The sequence below is a fragment of the Cupressus sempervirens genome, chromosome 11, assembly GCF_028749045.1.
Source record: "Cupressus sempervirens isolate cs-2001-9-10 chromosome 11, ASM2874904v1, whole genome shotgun sequence".
Lineage (NCBI taxonomy): Eukaryota > Viridiplantae > Streptophyta > Pinopsida > Cupressales > Cupressaceae > Cupressus > Cupressus sempervirens.
The window spans coordinates 187,335,576-187,356,419 of NC_143128.1; the positions used below are offsets into that span (position 1 = coordinate 187,335,576).

The following is a 20,844-nucleotide window of genomic DNA, read 5'->3' on the forward strand; positions in this document are numbered from 1 at the left end:
TAGGATACTCCACAAAGAGAAAATCTTGCTACTATTTGAACACTTGAATAAATAAAATAGTAGAGTCTGTCAATGTCAAGGTAGATGATTTATCTAAACAAAATGATAAAGAAAGCAACAAAGAACCAAGAGACTACAAGCAGTTTTTGTAAACACCACTTGCTACACTTGTAGTTGAAGGACCTTTAGAAGTCGTACAAGAACAAGTTCAGGTAGAAGTAGTTCAGCCTAAAGAGCTAGTGAATCAAGCATTAGGAGAAGAACAGATGCTAGTAAAATATGTAAGGAGACACCACTCAACTAATCAAATTATTGGAGATAAATATGTTGGACGGGTAACAAGGAAAAAGGCAACAAAGAGTACCTTCTTACTTTTACAAGTTGAGCCCAAGGCTACAAAAGAAGCCTTGGAGGATGAAGATTGGTTAAAGGTCATCAAGGAGGAAATTAAGAAGATAGAAAATAATGATACGTGGCCCTTAATTCCCTAGCCAAAGGGAAAAAAATGGCATTTGCACAAAATGGGTTTACAAAAATACAATGAATGAGGATGGGGAAGTGATAAGGAACAAGGCCAGACTTATCTATAAGGGATATGCAAAAGAAGAAGGAATTGAATATGGGGAAACCTTTTCACCAATTGCTAGACTAGAAGGAGTCAGGATACTCCTAGTATTTGTTGCAAATAAGAAATTAGAAGTATATCAAATGGACGTAGAGTCTACATTCTATAATAGAGTCCTAGAGGAAGAAGTGTACATTATCCAACCTGAGGGGTTTCTATCAGAAGATGAAAAGGACAAAGTGTGTGAGTTAGAGAAAGTCTTATATGGACTAAAATAGACACCACAAGCATGGTATGAGAGACTTCACTCATATCTTATTAAAATTGGGTTTGTGAGAACAAGTGACAACAAGAACATTTATTTGAAGAAAGAAACTAGAGTTGGGCTATTGAGAGCATAAATCTTTTTAGATGATATCATCTTTGGAGGTTATGACCAAATGAGAAAGGATTTTTATGAAGAAACAAAGAAATGATTTGATATTTCCATGATTGGAGATATAAATTTCTTCATTGGATTGTAAGTGTCTCAATTAAAAGGAGGAATCTTTATAAGTTAAATGAAGTATTCAAGCGAGATTCTAAAGACCTTTTTGGACTAGAGGAGTCCAAACTAATGGGCACCCCAATGGTAACTAGTTGCAAACTGTGAAAGGAGGATGAAAGGAGGATGAAAGTCTACAAGTGAATGAAACACTTTACCAGTCCATTATTGGTTAACTATAGTATGTGGTGCACAACAAACAAGACATTGTACAAGGATTAGAGATAGTGGCAAGATTCTATGACACTCCTAAAAGAAACACACATGGTTATTGGTAAGAGAATTTTTAGATTCCTAAAGGGTACTTAAGAATATGGATTATGGTATCCTCATAGAGGAACCTTTGAACTCAGTGTCTTCACAAATGATGATTATGTAAGAAATATAGATGACATAACGAGAACAACTAGGGGTGCATTATTTTTTAGAGAAAGGCTGGTGTCATGGGCCAACAAAAAGTAAAATTGCATCTCTCAATCGCTAGTAGAAACTAAGTATGTAGCTACAATAGTAAATTGTACACATATATTATAGATCAAATAGCTACTGGAAGGTATTTAGGAAAAAGCTATAGATCCTATGGTAATAAACTATGATAATACAAGTTCAATCAACATATCAAAGAGTCAGATAATGCATTCGAAGACAAAGCACATTTACATTAAGTATCACTTTCTAAGAGAGAAAGTGCAAAAAAAAGAGGTTAGGTTGGAATATGTTACAATTAAAGAACAAATAGTATATATCTTTACAAAACCTCTTCAAAGGAAAATTTTGAACATCTTAGAGGAAAGTAAGGGGGTATTACCCCTATCATACCTAAAGTAGAATAGAATGATCAAATATCAATACACAATCTTCAAAGGTAAAACTTATATTAGATTGATAACTAAGGGAGACTACTCCACATGGGGAGTAGACACAAAGATAAAGGTGGAAGATATACACATTTGGCATTTTTCTCAAAGGGGAAGAAATAAGAAGATTGCCATGAGAAGAGTAAGGGAGTGTGTTGCCCAAGTTTCAGTTGATATCTTTTTTCTCTATGGTTTTGAGTCAAGTCAAGTGTTAATGTCTTGAGTCTGAGTCTAGACTTCCCATAGGATAGTCTTTCTTCTCATCATTCCTTTGAGCTAACTTGATGTGTGAAATCATATGATCAATGAACCAGTCTAATGGCTAGGTTATTAGGTTTTGGAGAGTTTGTCATGTGTTTCCCAAATGAGAAGAAAGTTTTTTTGAAACCCTAACTCTATGATCAAGTGTTTCATTGAAGGCATTATATAGGTAGAATGGAGAGATTGCAAACATATTTAGAACAAATGGAAGCAAAGAATATGAGGATCAAGGTTAAAGACAATATGCAGATCATGAGAATGAGCTACAATAAGAATCAGTTGAATTCAAATGCAAGAGAAGAAAATAAATTATCAGATATATTGAAAGAACCAAATCAAAGGTGGTATGACTCTTGTTACAATTCAATCAACGATTTATATTTAATTTGCATGCTTAGGCAACTAAGTTGATAGGTCAAATGGCTCAGGGATTAAATTTAAATCGTTAGATAAAGATCAAATTAATGGATGATATTTTAAGATGAAATTATAAGTACTCAATGATGCATCTCCTCAACTGTCAGATCTAACAAAGATCCATGGTCATCGTTATGTCGTTGTGGAAAGTTGCACAAAGAATAACTAAAGAGACATAACAACGATTGGACACATGAAACAGATGAACCCACACTATAAAGGAAATCAGTGAGTTAAGATCTTTAAATTATAGTTGTCAAATCAAAAGAACATCCACAGTCGTCGCTATATTGTTATAAAAAATTGCTCTATCGATAATCATGGTGACAAAGTGACAATCGTAGATCAGACTTGAAATCAATGCTTGTCGTTATGTCGCCATGGAAAGTTGCTTGATTATTAATCATAGCAACATAATGATAGAATGATGTGTGTGATGTGGGCCATCACATTTCATAAGATACAATCAGAACCTAGTCACGAAGTGCCACGAATCAAAGAAGGTCAACATCAGGTTCTCCAAGCAATGGAATAGTGCCACCTATCTGCCACGACATGCATAGCTAGAAAGTGGACCTACATCACATAGTAAACAAAGGGTTAATATCTTTTATTGCTACCATTGGATCAAAATGAGATCACTATTTCTCGTTATGTCACTTACAAAAGATGCAAGGAAAATAATCATAGCGACATAATGATGATTTGACACATGTACCTAGGTAGACCCATGAAAAAGGTCATAAAGGGAAATGGTTGGGTTTATTGTTGGTTTAAGATCGATGTCCAAAATTCAAAATTGTCATGACCATTGAGATACAAATTATATGAATTTTCCACCAATAGCTGAATATGAAGGAAACGAAGAGTTTAACAGGGTTTTCTGAAGTTGCATGAAGATGAACAGTCATCATGTGTTTTCAGAAGTACTAGGGATTCATAATCATCAATGGAAAAGATGCCACATGTTCATATCATTGGATAATTTCATATTTTATTTTATTTTCTATTTTATGATTGTTGCTTTATTGAACTGGGGGATGACAGAAAACTATAAATGTAATTTCTTTTGATAATTCAATGGTCAGTAAACTTGATGGTGAATTGGTCTGTAATTCCATTTACCCCATTTTCTTATCATGTTTTATGGCTCATGCATAGAGTGGTTTTTCATTAAGAGTTGAAAGACAATCATGTATGATTCTATGAATAATTAGATGAATTCCATTTCATTTTGATGTTTGCAATACAGTGATTCCATTTACTTTTTTCATGTATGCTTTTGTTTCTTCTCTTGTTAGTTTCATAATATGTTAGATAGTTTCATTGGGAAATGAAAGATAAATGTGTATGAATCTATTAGTTATTGGTTGGATTACATTTCATTCAAGGCTGATAGTGAAACAAATTCCATTTTCCCTCATGTGCATATCTCCTTCATTCCTCTTCTACATTTAGATCATTAATCTGCATTTAGAATAAAAGTAAGGGTTATAAATATCAAGATAATCTACTACAGTATTCCATTGAGTGTAATAGGTTATTCAAATTCATCTTGCCTAAATTGTTTGTGCCTATAAAGAATTTGGTTATCCTTTACTGCTCTCAGGTTAAGAGCTTATAATGTCAAAACTTATGATCTCATAAAAACATATTCATTGCTTATTATTGCAAATCATAGGTAGATGCATCTAATAATTCAAAGGGTGGTGATAGAATACATACACTGACCCATTATTGGTAAACATCCTTGTCTCTCCAAAACATTGGGTATCAAAGAGTTAGGTTATAAAATCTAATAGGAGGAAAAACTGTTAACCAACAAAGTGCAACAAAAAGAGTTAAAAAATGAGAGAAAAGGGTATATGTAAGAAGAGAAAGTAGAACAATGATGGAGTGCCAAAAGAAGTCAACTATTTGAGAAAGAGATGTTGAAGATAATGTAGTAGTCACCAAAAGGACAAGGTAATGAAACGTGCTATCATTTTCTAAGTGTGTAGTAGTCAGAGAATTTCCCTAAGATATTGTGAAGATTATGCTAAGCAATTAAAATGTGTAAAGGGTGTTGAGGTTTCCATCAAAAGGGGAAAGTATTGTCATAATAGCCAAAAGAGAAAGAATTAGAGACTGGCGGAGCTTACTAGTAAGACTAGTTATATTATGGTTTTCATTGATGTCAAGCATGAGTAAGTATCAACTGGTATAAGAAAGGAAATGAGTGAGGCAAGGATGCTCCCTAGTGAAAATATAGTCAGAAAGGGGCTAGTGTATGATGATAATAGATAGGTGAAGATAAGTAATCTTCACAACCAAACTTAGACAAAGTGAGCCAAGTGTAAATTAACATTGAGAAAAAGTTAGGATAGGTGGACAGAAAGCAAAGACTAGTTGTCAAACAAATAGGATGAAAATGAGTCATCAATGTCAAAAGACAGAGGCAATGAACATGTGACTAGACATGTCATAGGGGAGGTGTAACTTATCTGGCACATCAAAGAAAAGATAGGGAGTTATCATATCAAGCTCTAATGAGAAGATAGGTGGGAGAATTCAAATTTGAATGCTTCCTAACGAGCAAATAGGAGGAGTCATAAGATACCTGTAACTTTCTATTTTTTGATAGTACACCTGACACATACAACCTACAAGAATAATGCATAGAGATAGGAGAAAATGCATGACAGAATTCAAAATTTGAATTCTCATCTTCGAGTTTGAAGGTGGTAGAGTAAGAATCATATATAATCATTCATTTTTTAATTTAAAAAGTGGATTGCACATTTGAGAAGTTGGAATGCCAAAGAGTTAGGCTATTGTAATAACAAAAGAAAAGGAGAGAAGCAGAAGGTAAAGGTCTTAAGAGTTAAAGTGAAGCGTTTTGAATGAAGCAAAGGATCCAAATACACAATGAAAAAGAGTGGTAAATTCTAAGTTATAGAGCCAAGGTGATGCAAGAGCATCCCTCATTGGCTTGCAATCCTGTAGGATGGTGTGGTTTGGCTTTGGAGTTTGGGAACTCGATCGAAGAAGGAAGTGTGACTCAGTCAATACTTAGTTGGTTTGGTTGTTGTGTTAACCAAGTGACTCAGCTAATGAAGATGGTTGATGATGCTTGCAAGAGCTCAGCACACACTAAGAGTTTAGTGAAGCTTGGTTACAATGTTGCCCAAGTTGCTTGGTTGCTTCTAGAGCACTCGACATGTTCTTGGCTCAATTTGCATTGGCAATCTTGGCTAAGTTTGCATAGTTTGAGATGTAGTGATGACCGAGTTAGCTTGGTTGGTGAAGGAACTCAGTTATGTTTGGTAGAATGCTGACACTCGGCTTGGTCTTCCCGATGCTTGGCTTGGTCTTGGTTCCTATTGGTGTCGAGTTGTCTGTGAGCTAACTTTGGGTATTTAATTTGTGTTGTATCCCACTTGTGGCACAACATATATTTAATGTAAGGGATTTAATTTAATTTGTAATGAATTGGGCCAACTTGTGGCTTAGTTGGGTATAAGTAGGGGGTTTTGTGGACTCTTTAGGCATAAGCACCCAACTTGGGGAAGAGGATGAAGGCTGGATGCAAACTTTGAAAAGCTAGTAGGTACAGCTTGAGAACCAAAGGATTGCTTGGTGGACCTTAGGGTACAAGTGTGGATTCTTCTTGGTGTTCTTATCTAGTTGTGGATCGGGACTAGTTGGGATTGACATTGTAAGTTGGATCTTATGGGATCTTGCAAAACTAATATTGTAATTGATGTTTGTATTTGGCCCTAACTTGGAAGGCCTTACAACTAGGCATATTACATGTAATTAGTTATCTTATGAATAAAGAGTTGTGATTTGGTATTAGATCTTGCATTTGTGTTGCATTGTTGTTGTGTTTCCATTGTTTGGTTATTTGATGGGGGCTAGACATTTCCTTTGGGGACTCTCCTACCTTACACTACATCAAGTGATATCAGAGCCAAGGTTTTCCTAAGTGTGTCGACAGATCACTGAAGATGAGGTAGTTTTCACTAGGACTTATGACAAAGGTTGATCTTTTGGAGTTAATTGATCTTCTGGATTGGTGGATCTGTCTCTTTGCGTTTGCAAAAAAATCGAAACATGCCTCCTAGAAGATTAGACCCTAGGGTAATGGATGATCTTAGTGATGTTGTGGAGGAGAGGATCTCAGAGAAGATTAAAGCATAATTCAAATCTAACATTGCATTGATGAAGAGTGACATGATGGCTGAAATTGTGAGTGCTTTAGGTGGTGTACTTAGGCATGTGGGTATTGAAGATGGCTATGAGGAAGTAGTTGAAGACTTCAAAGTTATTGGATCTAGTGGTGAGGATAGAACTAATCGTGTGGAGAGACCTATTAGAACTAGGCCTAGTAAGTTTGCTAGGCCTGGATCTCACTTGAAGTTGAAGAATAAGATGGAGTTTTCTAATTTCTTAAGTACTTTGACTTTCAAAGATCTGATTGATTGGATTGGTGAATTGGAAGACTACTTTGAGCTTGAGGATCTTGAGGATTCACTCAAAGTGAGGTTAGCACAAACTAAGGTGAAAGGACATGTTGCTTTTTGGTGGAAATAATTGCAAAGAGACAAAGAAGAAGATGAAATGAAGATTACTAGATGGAGATTGATGGCGACTAAGTTGAAGGTTGAGTTCATTCCTATTGATTATGAACTTGAGTTGTTTAAGAAGTTGCAGAATCTGAAATAAAAGGATATGTTTGTGAAGGATTATACCGAAGAGTTCTACAAGTTGACTATTCGGTCTAGGCACAGAGAATTACAAAAGAGAAGGTAACTTGGTACATTAATGGTTTGAGATTCAATAATTGGGATGATGTTGGTATGTTGAATATTTCTTCAATTGAGGATGCTTATCAATATGCTCTGAATGCAAAAGATAAGTTGAAGAGGAAAAGTCAAGGTAATGTTGGAGGGAAGGAAAAGCAGGATAATTCAGAAAAGGCTAAACTAAGTGTTGAAGGTGAACCAAAACCTATTGATCAAAAGAGAAGGACAGGTGGAGGTGGGTTTAGTGGTAATTATTTCAGATGTGGTGAAGAAGGGCATAGATATTTTGAATGTCCTCATGGTAGGAAATTTGTTGTTGTGAATGAGGTTGTAGTCCAAGATAGTCAACCCGAGCAAGGAGAGAGTTTGCTAGCTCAACGAGCATTGGTTGGTCAGCGGACATTGGATTCTTGTCATAGGACTAGTTTGTTCAGGAATTGTTGTAAGTCTAGTGGTAAAGTTTGCAAGGTGATTATGGATGGTGGTAGCATTGATAACCTTGTTGTTGAGGAGATGGTTTAGAAACTTGGTTTGAAATGAGTGAGACACCCTTATCCCTATAGGATTGGTTGGTTGCAAGGTGAGCATGCTTTGGAAGTGAGGGAACAATGCCTTGTTGATTTCCAGATTGGGCAGTATAAGGATCAAGTGTTGTGTGATATTGTGGACATGAACAGTTGTCATGTGTTTCTCGGTAGACCTTGGCAGTACGATTGTAGGGTTGTGCATGATTGTGTTCCCTGATTCCTTTGCAAAATGAAGAGCACGGTAGGAGGAACATGAATATTGGCAGCTGAGTTGAGTTGGTAGATTCTAAGAAGGCTAGTAATTAGCATGGAAAGCAGACCTATAGCACACTGAGGCTGGATATGAAGAAGCAAAAGAAGAACAAGGGAAAGGGTGTGCAAGTTGAAGACTTGGAGGATATGTATGTGAAGAACCAATTTGGGGTTTATGTGTTGAATTCCAGAAGATGTTCTTCTAGCTATTGAGAAAATCTTTTCAAACTTGGGGTATCTAATGCAAGAGTATCCTTGGTTGGCTTGCAATCGTACAAGATGGTGTGGTTTGGCTTTGGAGTTTGGGAACTCAGACAAAGAAGGAAGTGTGACTTGGTCAATACTAAGTTGGTTTGGTTGTTGTGTTAACTCAGTGACTCGATTAATGAAGACGTTTGGCGATGCTTGCAAGAGCTCGACATACACTAGGATCTCGATGAAGCTTGGTTATAATGTTGCTTGAGTTGCTTGATTGCTTCTGGAGGACTTGGCATGTTCTTTGGCTCGGTTTGCACTAGCAAGTTCGACTTGGTCTGCATAGTTTGGGATGCAGTGATGCCCAAGTTAGCTCGGTTGGTGAAGGAACTCAGTTATGTCTGGTAGAATGTTGACACTCAGCCTGGTCTTCTTGATGCTTGGCTTGGTCTTGGTTCATGTTGGTGCTGAGTTGTCTGTGAGTCAACTTTGGGTGTTTAATTTGTGTTGTAGCCGACTTATAGCTCAACATATATTTAATGTAAGGGATTTAATTTAATTTGTAATGAACTAGGTCGACTTGTGGATTAGTTGGGTATAAGTAGGGGGTTTTGTGGAGTCTTTAGGCATAATCATCCAGCATAGAGAAGAGGATGAAGGCATAATTATCCTTAACTAGAGGTTTCAAAGGAGGCAATAGTCTACAACACAATAGTAAATTTGTGAGCCTCTCAAATAGGAGGCCTAGAGTTTAAGTCTACTCAAACTTGACAAATAATAATAATAAATCTTAGAAAACATTAATGACTAATCTAGACTTCAACCCATTATCCATCAAGAAAAAAATTAGAGGCATCAAAGGTGACACCTACAAGGGAGTTTCCTCAAAAAATTATGAGCACCCATATATTATATATTCGTATAACCTGTAGGTTGAATATGATTATTTTCCCTTTTGACTTTTTTATTTCTATTTTACATAGTGACGTCATTTACCCTGCCTTGTTTATAGTGATTTTAATATGTAATTTATTTCCAATATTTATTTTATATGATTATCCTCACTAAGTTAGGGAGAATTATTTGTCTCCCTTATTTCTTTTTTATTTAGCTATGTTATACTCACTTTATTTTTTACCTTTATTTTTATTTTCCATTTAGGTTGGCAACTTGCTTTTTCTTATCCTATATTCAACCCCTTTTTACATGGTTTTAGTTATCTTACTTTGTTTCTTGTATTATATGGTATTTCTGATGTTTATAGCTTTTTGAATTTATATTCTTGAATCACACTTCGTAGAGTCTGGCTACTGATCTAATATTATTATGTCATTTTGATTAGAGATTGTATATCAATCCTACTTTAGTATAACATGTTACCATGCTTATTGTAGCCTACGTGATATATGCTTTGATCAATCACTAATATATATTATTTCATCGAGCTTACACATTGAGTATATATTGACACAACATAGCTTCACTCATCTTATATGTTCTTCATATATCAAGTTAGAATTGATGCCTTTATATTGGCACAAATAAGCTACATGCATTTCACTCCTGTCTATTACACTTCCATGGTTACATACACTAAAGAAATTCATGCTTCCCCATTTTAGACATTGGGTTTGTTATTTTTATATCTCAATTTGTTAGCATGCCACATAGCTTTGGCTTCATGCCTTTATTTAGGTGTTATAATCTAATGAACACTATGGAATAATTATATTATCTACATCTTGTGTTCTCATGGTCTTGGATGCCACATTGAAGCATACCTTTCCTAATGCCTTAAGTACTTGTAAAAGTGATTTCATCCAATTAGGGTCACATCACCATTTTATTGTGTATGTTGGGGGCAACCTCACTTTCCCTGATGCAAGACAATGCTTTACTATTCTATACATTGCACATGATTATCACAGTGTATTCTCAGTATTATTCATCTATTTAACTAAGTGATCACATGTTTCTCTTGTAGATTACATTAACTTTCATGTATGGTTTTCCTCTCCAATTCCTAGCATCTTATGGTCTAACTAATAGAAACATATAATACTGTTAGTGGTGTTTCAATGATGATTTATTTTTTTATGTGTAACACTATTAGGATTCATCACTGTGACCAAACAAAGCATTATCACAACATGCCTTCAATTTATGTGTCTCATCATTTTGTACCTTCTACACCAAATAATAATCTTCATTTTCCAAAAGATAGGAACTCTTTAAATTTTTGCATTTCATGTAGTTCTTGTTTATTAAGCAATGGAGGAGACCTCCTATTTTATATCAAATTGTTACTTGTGAGAAAGTTACTCTACTATTTTTTCTCTGTTTTGTTTGACAATAGAGCTTGCATATTGAAGGATATAATCACCTTGGAAGGTAAGTTACTTTATATAAATCCTTTGTCATATCTTTTTCCATCTAAATTTTTACTCTTCATGCAATGCTTGCTAATTTTTTTGAGATACGTGATCATTTTAGAATTTAGATGCACCTCAAAGTGAGAGATAAATATAATGCTGAAGTTTTCATAATTATACCATTTCTCATTTAGTGCTCTTTTTGAAGAAATGGTTGGATACATTACATAGTAAAAAATGGAAAAATCTTGTACAAAGTCAAACACGTTACCCTCGCCTTAATCCATTTTGTATACACTTAGCCACTACCTATTATTATACATATGCACTTTTGTGCATTTACCTACCTTATCCACCTATTTATTGCACTACATTATACACCTAGGCCCTGCATAGTTGTTAACCACCTAGATTTAACAATTTGTCCACAATAAGGCACTTCTATGGTTGCAAATTTGCTTCCTTCTTTAAAACAAAACAATTGAACTTCCTTTTTGGGGGGCCACCTCCCCACCTTAAGCCAACTAACATCCATTTCACACAGTTGGGCATGCTAGTATTCAAAGGCATTCAATGCATACACCTATGAATAATCTTCAATCTACATGTTCTCTTATCAAGAAGCATTCGAAACAAGTAATAAAACATATTTGAGTATTGCATTTAAAAGAGTAAGAAAATTACATAAAAGGGCCCTTGCCTCTACTTTCAATCTTTCGTACACACTTCCAAATGGTTGACAGTGGGTTGACATGGGATAATTGGCTTCCTTGTGATATAAAAATGATCCTTCAATGGCATTCATAATTATAACATACATAATAGATTTCAAAAACTACAAGACATGGAGATGTAGTAATATAGCAAAAGATTAAAATTTCATTGTATGCAAGGATAAATCTAGACTATAAGACACTTTTTTTTACTGAGAGGAAAAATTGATTACTAAAAAGTAAGAATTAAAGTCAGTTTTATGTTAAACCTTAAGTCAACAAAAATAAATTTATTTGTCACTTAACAATTGATAAAGCTAAAATTAATTTTAGAAAACAAATATTGGCTACTTTAATATGAAAAATAATTGATAAAGTTAAAATTAGTTTTAGATAAATAAATAGTTTAAGTCGTCCACGGCAATTAACATTACCTTTTATGGTTCCTTTAACAACAATCTACATTTAGTTGCTATAGACAAAACATATGAGCTTTATATTTTAAGGTTTCCAATTTCTAGGTGAAAACACTAATAACTGTGGAACAAAACGAAAATGCCCTCTTGGTAGAAATACACGGCTCCTTTACAATTAGATAAAATGGAATTGAAATCAAGAGAAACTCACGTGTGATTATTGCTATTGTTAACATATAATATTATCCTACTTTGCACCTACAAATTGATTTATGATTTTAAAATATTAAGCATTATTATGGAAAGAAAGTTTCTTTGCTTTTAAGTTCACAATACTTAAGATAACTATACATGTGGTAGCAAACCAAAAAATCTGTCAACGGGTCTTCTCGTTGATGAAAAGTTTGGATATCATTAAATAGGGGTATGCACCATTCATGCTCAATTATGAATCTACATTAGTATATCTTTTATTGGATTTGGAATAAAGAGGTATACTTTGCAATAGCTATTGTACTTTTAGTTATATAGTGGTAGAGTAATGTTCCTTTTTCAAATAGGATTATATAATAAAATTAAAATGTAAAATAATTTAAAAAATTAATTAAAATTATAGATATAAATTAATAAATTTTAACATAATCATAATTAAAATTTAGCTTAGTTTAATGAATGGTCAAAAGACGTGAGATGAAAAGTGGTAATTCCCTCAAACATGTGATGTAAAAAGGGAGGAGATTTTCATTTGAAGTCATTTGAAGGGATAGGGACGGAGGAAGGAAGAAATAATGGAAAATGTGAATATTTAATAGAAGAAAAAAGAGGAATGAGAAGAAAATATGAAATTGGTTCTTTCAATAAGTTCAAATGATGAAGGGTTGTGACACTTCCAAAGGGTGGGAATTATGGCATGTTGTGACTCTTTCAAAGAGAAGCAATGCTAAAAGGTTGTAAATTTTTCAGAGGGTAGTAATTATGGAAGGTTGTGACTCTTTCAAAGAGTAGCAATGATGAAGGGTTGTAACTCTTTCAAAGATTTGTATTTGTGAAAGGTTGTGACTTTGTCAAAGGAATAAACAATGGAAGGTTATGACTCTCTCAAGGGTGACAATTGTGAAAGGTTGTGACCTTTGTAAAGAAAAGGGATAGACATGGTGTGGCTTTCCCTCATAATGGAAGATATAAAGGGGAGAATGTTTCAATTGAGGAGATCGCCTGAGCGAGATCAATTTGGGGAATATTATATTACTCTCAAATGCAACCATGAAAAGTGATAACTCAATTCTTATGGAAGGTGGTGACACTTTCACCAATAATGTGTAAAGAAGAACTCATTTTGAAATGGAAGCCAACGATAAGGATTCAATCCCATTAGAATTGCAGACTTGAAAGATAAAAAGAAGTGAATATATTAAGAAGAATAATGAAAATGTTAAGTAGAAATATAACAAGTGCAAAAGGAGAAGAACATTAGATTATTAAGTAATCAAATAAGCTTTCAATTTCAAGAAGTATCAATATATTAAACATCTATATTTTTGTCGATGGTACAATATGCATTGTAATAATTGCATGAGAATAATTGAACTTCAATCTGGTGTAGAATGTTCCACCTTAATGTTGATATAGCTAGCTAGCTAGCTACATATATTAAAGATCTATATTTTTGTCGATGGTACAATATGCATTGTAATAAATTGCATGAGAATAATTGAACTTCAATCTAGTGTAGAATGTTCTACCAATGTGTATGTGCGTGCATGAATGCTTGTGTGTGTGCGCTTGCTTGTGTGTGCATGCGTGGCATTGACAAGTTGATGATTCTCTTTATGATCACTTATACATTGAGCTATCTCATTTTGGAGGGGGGTCATGGTGCATATGAAGGATTACAAATAGCTAGGAAGTCATGCCAGTAGAGAATCCCCAAGTAGAGTTGGGAGGTTGAATGAAGGTTGTCCTTTTCTATTCTTCAAGTGGATAGAATGACTAGATGTGCCTTGAATGGTCTCCCAAGTAGTGCTCCATGATGATGAAAAGTTGGATAGATGGAATGTCAAAGGAATCAAATATGTACATCTTGAATATTATAGTAGAGTTGGAATTCTATTGGCATAATATTGGCTAATATGTTTATTTATCTTGCAATATTAACTAAGTTGCAAGATCTATATCAAGATACAAAAGTAGCAATTTGCATTCCCAGACATTATTCAATTGTAAAAGAGAATTTTAGGGAAAATTAAGTCTAGACCCATTTAGGGACATTACAATTGATAATGATTATGACATCTTGTAGGGTAAAGACAAATCAATAAATGCATGTGAGACAATAAGAAGGGCTTTACAATGTGTGTACTCATGTGTATGCTTTGTGTCTACATATATTCACATCTATACGTTGTATGCACTTTGTGTCTTCATGTGCATTTATTGTTATACTTTTCTTTTTCAAGTGTATGGTTTGTGTTTAGTTCTAAAAAATTTAGTTAATTTGGAATATGAAAATAACTAGAGTGTATCAAATACAAAATTTCATTACATTTGATATCATTAATGTGAGTCAAACAATCATGCAAATGTTGGGTGAATCCAAATTAGTTTTGATGTTCTCACAAGATGACCTTGTTCTTCTCTCAAAGTGATGCTATGGTTAATATCAAAGTAGCACAGTTGAAGGTGGGATTCAAGTCATACAATCATGCAAATGGTGGGTTAGTCCAAATTAGATTTGATGTAATCACAAGATGACCTTGTTCTTCTCTCTCAAAGTGATAATTTTGTTAATATCAAAGTAGCACAATTTTAAGGTAGATTATGAATAAGACCCCATGAAAATTACTTTGAGGACAAGCAATTTGGAAAGGGTGAACTGTAATGTACCATTTTTGAAATAAGATTTCATAATAAAATTAAAACGTAAAATGATAAAAATAAATATAAAATGATAAATTTAATAATCAGTGTGTGCTAAATTCAATAATGCAAGTGTTTTTAGCATTAGCATTTTGGATCACACTCCATTATTCATTATTGAAAAGATAGAGGACAAGGAAAAATGTCCTTGCTCTCTATCATTCTAATGATGGATCACAGAGTATGATCCAAAATGTAGATGCTAAAAACACTTACAAAACCAAATCTAATCTAGATCAAGGACTTACGGAGTGTTAAGAAGGAATCAGTTTGCCATCCATTGTGTTAGCAATTTATCAATTGTCGTTGATTTGTATCAGCTTGCCTTCTGTTTCGTGGCAGCATGAGACTTTCACTAATCTTGTGTAATTTTGGGTGTCTTGTTCGGAGTGTTAGGAAGGTATCAAAGAAGGTGTAGTTGGCCACCCTTCTTTACCGTGTCGGCAGTTGGGTTCAATTATTGTTGGTTTTGTGTCAGCTTGCCAGTTGTTTCGTGGGTAGCCTGAATTTTTATCAAGTTTTTGTTATTTTCTGATTTTGAACTAGATGTCTTCTGTTGTGAGGGTTTCATCTACCTCAAAACCTATTTTACTCATTTAGTAAAAACACTAAACCAGAAATCTTTGTCCTCGCTAAAAGAGGAAAGCATCTCAAAGCTTCTCATTAAAAATGATGCAAGAATTGTTTTGAGGGCGCAATGAACCTCAATTTTGAACCAACAATGGCCTTGATCCTTGCAGAGAAATTCAATATTTCTTTTGTTCAAATTTCGAGGGAGAGCACCAAACCTGCTGACATGCATGCAAACCCAGGATGAACAAGAGTTAATTAGTCTTATGCCCAGCAACTGAGATAACAAGAAGGCAAGCCTTTTTGACATCCTGATGGAGGAGAGAGGCCTGGACTTAAAATGATTCACCGTGTTATTACCAAATGTATGAACCCCACTCATTGTAAGGATTGCTTGGCTGTCATCTTTATTGTCCATATTTGCATGTGGAATCTGGATAGGTGGGTTCTGATCATTGTTCAAATTAATATCTTATAAGCATCTCGATGTTTGGCTTGGGTCAGTCTTTTTCTTGCATGTGAAATTTATTACCAGGATATCAGCGTTTACAGTAATGACGCTTTAGCACTAATTAAGTGGTGTTTCCGCCACTCGGGACTAAATGATATTGGTTTCCCTGCAAAATGCACCCGAGGAATTTCCCGTTGAGCTAATTGCTGTTAGTTTTTCTGAGCACTAGTTGCTTCTGTTGGGATCTAAAAACAGAGCCATATCACTCTTATTTCTGTCATCATTTTTTAGTTTCCACCCTAAGCTTATTCATGAACAAATGTTTACTTTTCAATGTCTAATAATATATTTTTTATCAATATTCATTCTAATGCTTCTCTAAGAGAAATTTGTTAATTTCGTAATGAATAAATATATAATCACTCTAGACATTCAATAAGATGGATGATTCTCTGATTGAATCCACAAATAATTTCGAGAATAAAAAATAGTACATATAACAATATACTTTATTTTAATGGCCCGAATATACATGAGGGAATACACCAAGCGTTTCTCAATATACACAGTATACCATGTTTAACTGATTGAGAGTTGCCTATTTAGAGAATCTTATGGATTGTTCACTGCCACCTCAACTGTTAGTTTATATGATTTGAAGATTGGAAAATTAGGATTTAGGATGCGGCTATCTTTACTACAAATTGTATCATTGACTAAATTTTAAAAAAATGAAAATACAATGAATTTTTTTAAAATTTTCAGCATTTGATCTTCATGATCTGTATATTTTGTAATCGAAAACAACAAAAAACTCGCTGTGTTTTCGTGAATCTGAAAAAAATCATGTTTGACTTTTTTTCGTCTTTAATGCATTATTAGCCAGCGCCCTAATACTATTATATCATGTTTTACTAATTGATAGTTGCCTAAGCTGAGTCCATGTGGATATGCTGATTGTACCTTGGGGTACAATTGCTAGAATATAAGATTTCACAACGCTATCTACCCTGAGGATTTGGCAAGAAATTCTTATTGATAGTAAGGTATGAGCACTTGTTAATTGAAGAAAGAGTCAACGACTAATAATGGCAGCAAGACTAATGCAACATTGAGATTCGGAGAAATTTTCAATATCTATTGCTCTCTGTTGCAGGTAAGCTGGTGTGTATGAGGGCCCCTACCACTCTAAGGTACTTCTGAGGGGTCTTTATAATTCTATGTAGAAAATGGTAGAAATGGTTTTTTAGGCTGGGGTATTCAGCAGTTTCTTTTTTAATCTTTATAATTCTATAATAGAAAACGGTAGAAATAATCTTTTTTCTAAAATATTCAACAATTTTATGAGGGGTTTACAAATAGCTGATAGTATATGGGACTACCTATATTTCATACAACATAGGTACCCTAAATCCGTACTTCAAATATATTCCTAATACAGAAGAGAGGAGATAATTAGCAGTACAAAAACACTATGAAACATTCATAGATTTAAACTTACAAATAAAAAAATACTAGTCAACGAAATTCCTCGTACCGATACAGATATCATGGCCAAATACCGTAGCCCATCCAAGAAATGGGCGCACCAATAACCCCTTGGAAGAGGCCTTACAATGTTCAGCTGATCTTGTCTACAGTCATGTTCAATCAGAGACTCGAGGCTATTGCCAATAGTTTTCTAGCTTCTTGAATAGGAATCAAAACCCCAGTACTGGGCTAATATTTTCCTATTATAATTATGTTCCCATAATTTTAAGTACTACTTGTTTAGGTATACAAGGATTAAAGTTGAGATTCAATAGTCTCCACTGGGAAAATTGATCATTATCTTTTGACCTGCACCCAGTTCCAGGACAAACAAGAGTAAATAGTCTTATGTCCAGCAGCTGAGATAACAAGTGGGAAGGCCTTTTTCAAATCCTTATCAAAGATGAGGTCCTAGACTTTAATGATTTATCAATCCCATTCCCATTTCTAAATGTATGACCCCCTACTGTCTATGGTGTAACTTATATGCATCGGATTTCAATGAAAATATAAGTACTATTTAACACTTGATACAGGTGCATATAAATTATGTAAGTTACCCTAACCACTGATCTGCCTACATGTAAGGGAAGTATAAATTATGTAAGTTACCCTAACCACTGACCTGCCTACATGTAAGGATAGCTTCCCTGTCCTCTTACTGCCAAAACGTGCATTTGGGTAAAGATGTTTTCTGATCATTGTTCAGACTGTTATCTTCAAAAGAAACTGTCAAGATCCAGTGTGTAGCTCCATCAATACAGTACACAGAGTCTTGTGGGGTTGTCGATGCCAATGCATTTGAACTAGATGTCAGTGAGAAATCAGATTATATGTACCCACAAAGATGCTTATCCAGAGGCCTCTTGACAAGAGGCCTTCGAAATGTTCAACCAAACTTAGCTACAGTTGTATGCAACAAATGTCTAGGAGAAAAACAATATACGCACCCAAATTACGACAAATGGAGACCTGAATGTGTTCTCCATAGTTGTCCAGCTCCGAATGTCGGTAATCGAAAGCCTGAATGGTGGGCAGTGGGTACAAGCAACTTGCCTAAAGCTTGCCGTAAGCGCTCCAGGGGATTGACTGTTCGCGTCAGAGTAAAGATCCGATTTGTCCCCCTTCGTGGTGTAAACGGCGGCACTACGGAGGGAGTCATCAAACACATTGAGTTCTCCCCCGACATAAGTCCGCCGATTGTCCTCATCAGATGCAGAAGCAAAGTTCCCTCGCCATGTGGGGTATTAGGGCACTTCAATGTCATCTGGAGCTGCCGCTTGTCATCGAAAGAATCACATGCGTATCCGTTTGACGAAATGGCGGTGAGAAATGATTGGAAACCCCTTCCCACCTGCAAGGGTTCTGCGAATGGGGAAAGCACTTCCAAGTCTGCTATGAAGGGTCATATAAGCTTACGGAGGACTTAAAGCCTGTGAAATCTGTATGATAGACCATGCATATCTGCTGCTCAGAAATCTTTGATCTTATTCTGTCCGGAAAGAACAGGGGGTCTGTTTAGTTTTCCTTCTTCCTTGTAAATAGAGTCTGTGGTCTACAAATATTTAAAGGTGAACTTCCTTTTAAAACTTGAACATTTAGCTCCACATTTAAAGAAGCTTGTGGTCCATCAATTTTAAATTTTAAAGTGAGAATCAGCATAAGATTCTAAATTTATCATGTAGTTTTGTGGCAAAATAATAATCAATTGTTAATGGTACCCAATTTCTTCAAATTCCTGGACCTATTATATTTTCACCCATTCAAATTGAAAGGGCTAAAAAGTCGCAGCTCCTATTTCATAAAAAATATTCCAAATAAACCTTTACCCCAAAAAAAATTATGAAGGGACTTCCACTCCAAAAATAGAGCCCAAGCCTCCCTCCTGCCAAGAAGATTTTAATTCCACCTTCCATGAGCTCTAAACTCAATTAAGAGATAGAATTGTCCTGAGGATGAATAAATGAATGACTAATCATGTAGTTATTTTGGCTAGGGGAAGTGTAGCAATAGTGTAATAGTTTGTAGAGTCTTTTGTAGTGTCTAAATTCACAAAGTGGCCATTCGAAAGTGTTGTCCAAAACATGAATCATTTTGTGCCATTAAATGATCACTTAGAGAACCAAAAAATTATACGATTGATCCAATTGTATTGCACAATTGTCCCAATCGTCGTGTCACTTTTGCAAAATGCTCCAATAATGATACAATATTAGTACCAATAAACTTGCACAATTGTGTGTGTGTGTGTGTGTGTGCGCGCGCGCGAGAGAGAGAGAGAGAGAGAGAGAGAGAGAGAGAGAGAGAGAGAGAGAGAGAGTATTTAGGTTTTACAGTATTGATTGTACCATTAAATCAAGTGTTTGTTGACATTTTTAAGTGATGTTTTGAATAAGAGAGAGGTTTGGATAAATATTTAGTTAAGTTATTTAATAATAATAAATATGTATTATAGTAATTATTTTTAATTTTAAAAAAATGATTAACAATAAAAGAAATGCTTGAAGTATAAGCAAATTAAAAAATTTGATGGAAAAAAATATGAATTTCGTGAACTCATAAAAATCAGTCCCTATTTTAAGCAAAGCAATAATTGGAAACCCTAGCTTGCGAAACAATGAGAAAGCCTTTAGCGGGTAGATTAAGGTCTCGAATCCATTTAGTATTCTAGCGGATTTGTAAAAAAAGGGGCAGAATAAAATCATTGGGCTTCAATAGCTACGTCAAAGCTCATGCAGAGAAAAGAGCAAAAATATCTTTCAAGGAAAATCACAATTGACAATTTCCAAGGACGGGGCATATCTTCTAAGAAAAAAGGAGAAAGGGTCAATCATCTAGGGCAAAGGGTTCGAGGCTTAAACAATGCTAGACAATCTAAGCATAATGCAGAAGAAGGAAGAGGTCGATTGAAGGTTATTAATAGGAAAAAAAATAGGCAAGTCCATATAGAAAGATGTGGGGGATGTGGATTATTCCTCTTTCTTCCACAACCCCATCTTTTGGATATGGGATGGATAGATTAGCCCTTGGTCACAACTCTTCTACTATGAAGCCAAGGATATGTTCATCTCCTCATAAACATAGTCAAATTGTTCCACCTTAGGACCTTAGGCGCCTAGATATGCACCATATTCCTCCTTTAAAAAACCCTATTAAGAAGGTACAAAATGCTTTCAAACTGAGGCAAAACCCTAACCACGTGGCTCTAAAAACTACTCAGTCCCATCCTAGGAATCAAATAGAGTTTTAAATGAGGAACAAGTATACATATGGAATGTATGAATACTACAAAAACCACAGGCTCTTGGTAGATAGTTGGAGGAGGAGGTGGCAATTTGTCGTCGGAATCAATTAAAGAACCAGGTAAGTATAACTATCTACAAATACAACTTCCTATACTTAGATTTATTTGATTCTTCTCTTAAAAAGGAATTTTTGAAAGGTGATTGTCCTCCTTTTAAAGAGCAATTT

The 20,844-nt window shown here is 34.8% G+C and overlaps 1 protein-coding gene across 2 annotated transcripts; it reads right to left on the reverse strand.

Annotated features, from left to right (window-relative positions):
* Positions 1-2,860: 2,860 nt before the first annotated feature.
* Positions 2,861-18,952, reverse strand: LOC149528821 (uncharacterized). 2 transcript variants are annotated; one of them, XM_089810659.1, is made up of 2 exons: positions 18,324-18,952; positions 2,861-3,220 (listed from the first exon to the last, which is right to left on the reverse strand). In XM_089810659.1, the coding sequence occupies exon 1, from the start codon at positions 18,638-18,640 to the stop codon at positions 18,329-18,331; it is 312 nt and encodes a 103-aa protein (XP_089666785.1). In that variant the 5' UTR covers positions 18,641-18,952; the 3' UTR covers positions 2,861-3,220; positions 18,324-18,328. The 2 variants fall into 2 exon arrangements, with proteins under 2 accessions (XP_089666785.1, XP_089666786.1); XM_089810660.1 differs by lacking the exon at positions 2,861-3,220 and adding an exon at positions 10,943-11,360.
* Between the last annotated feature and the right edge of the window lie 1,892 nt (positions 18,953-20,844).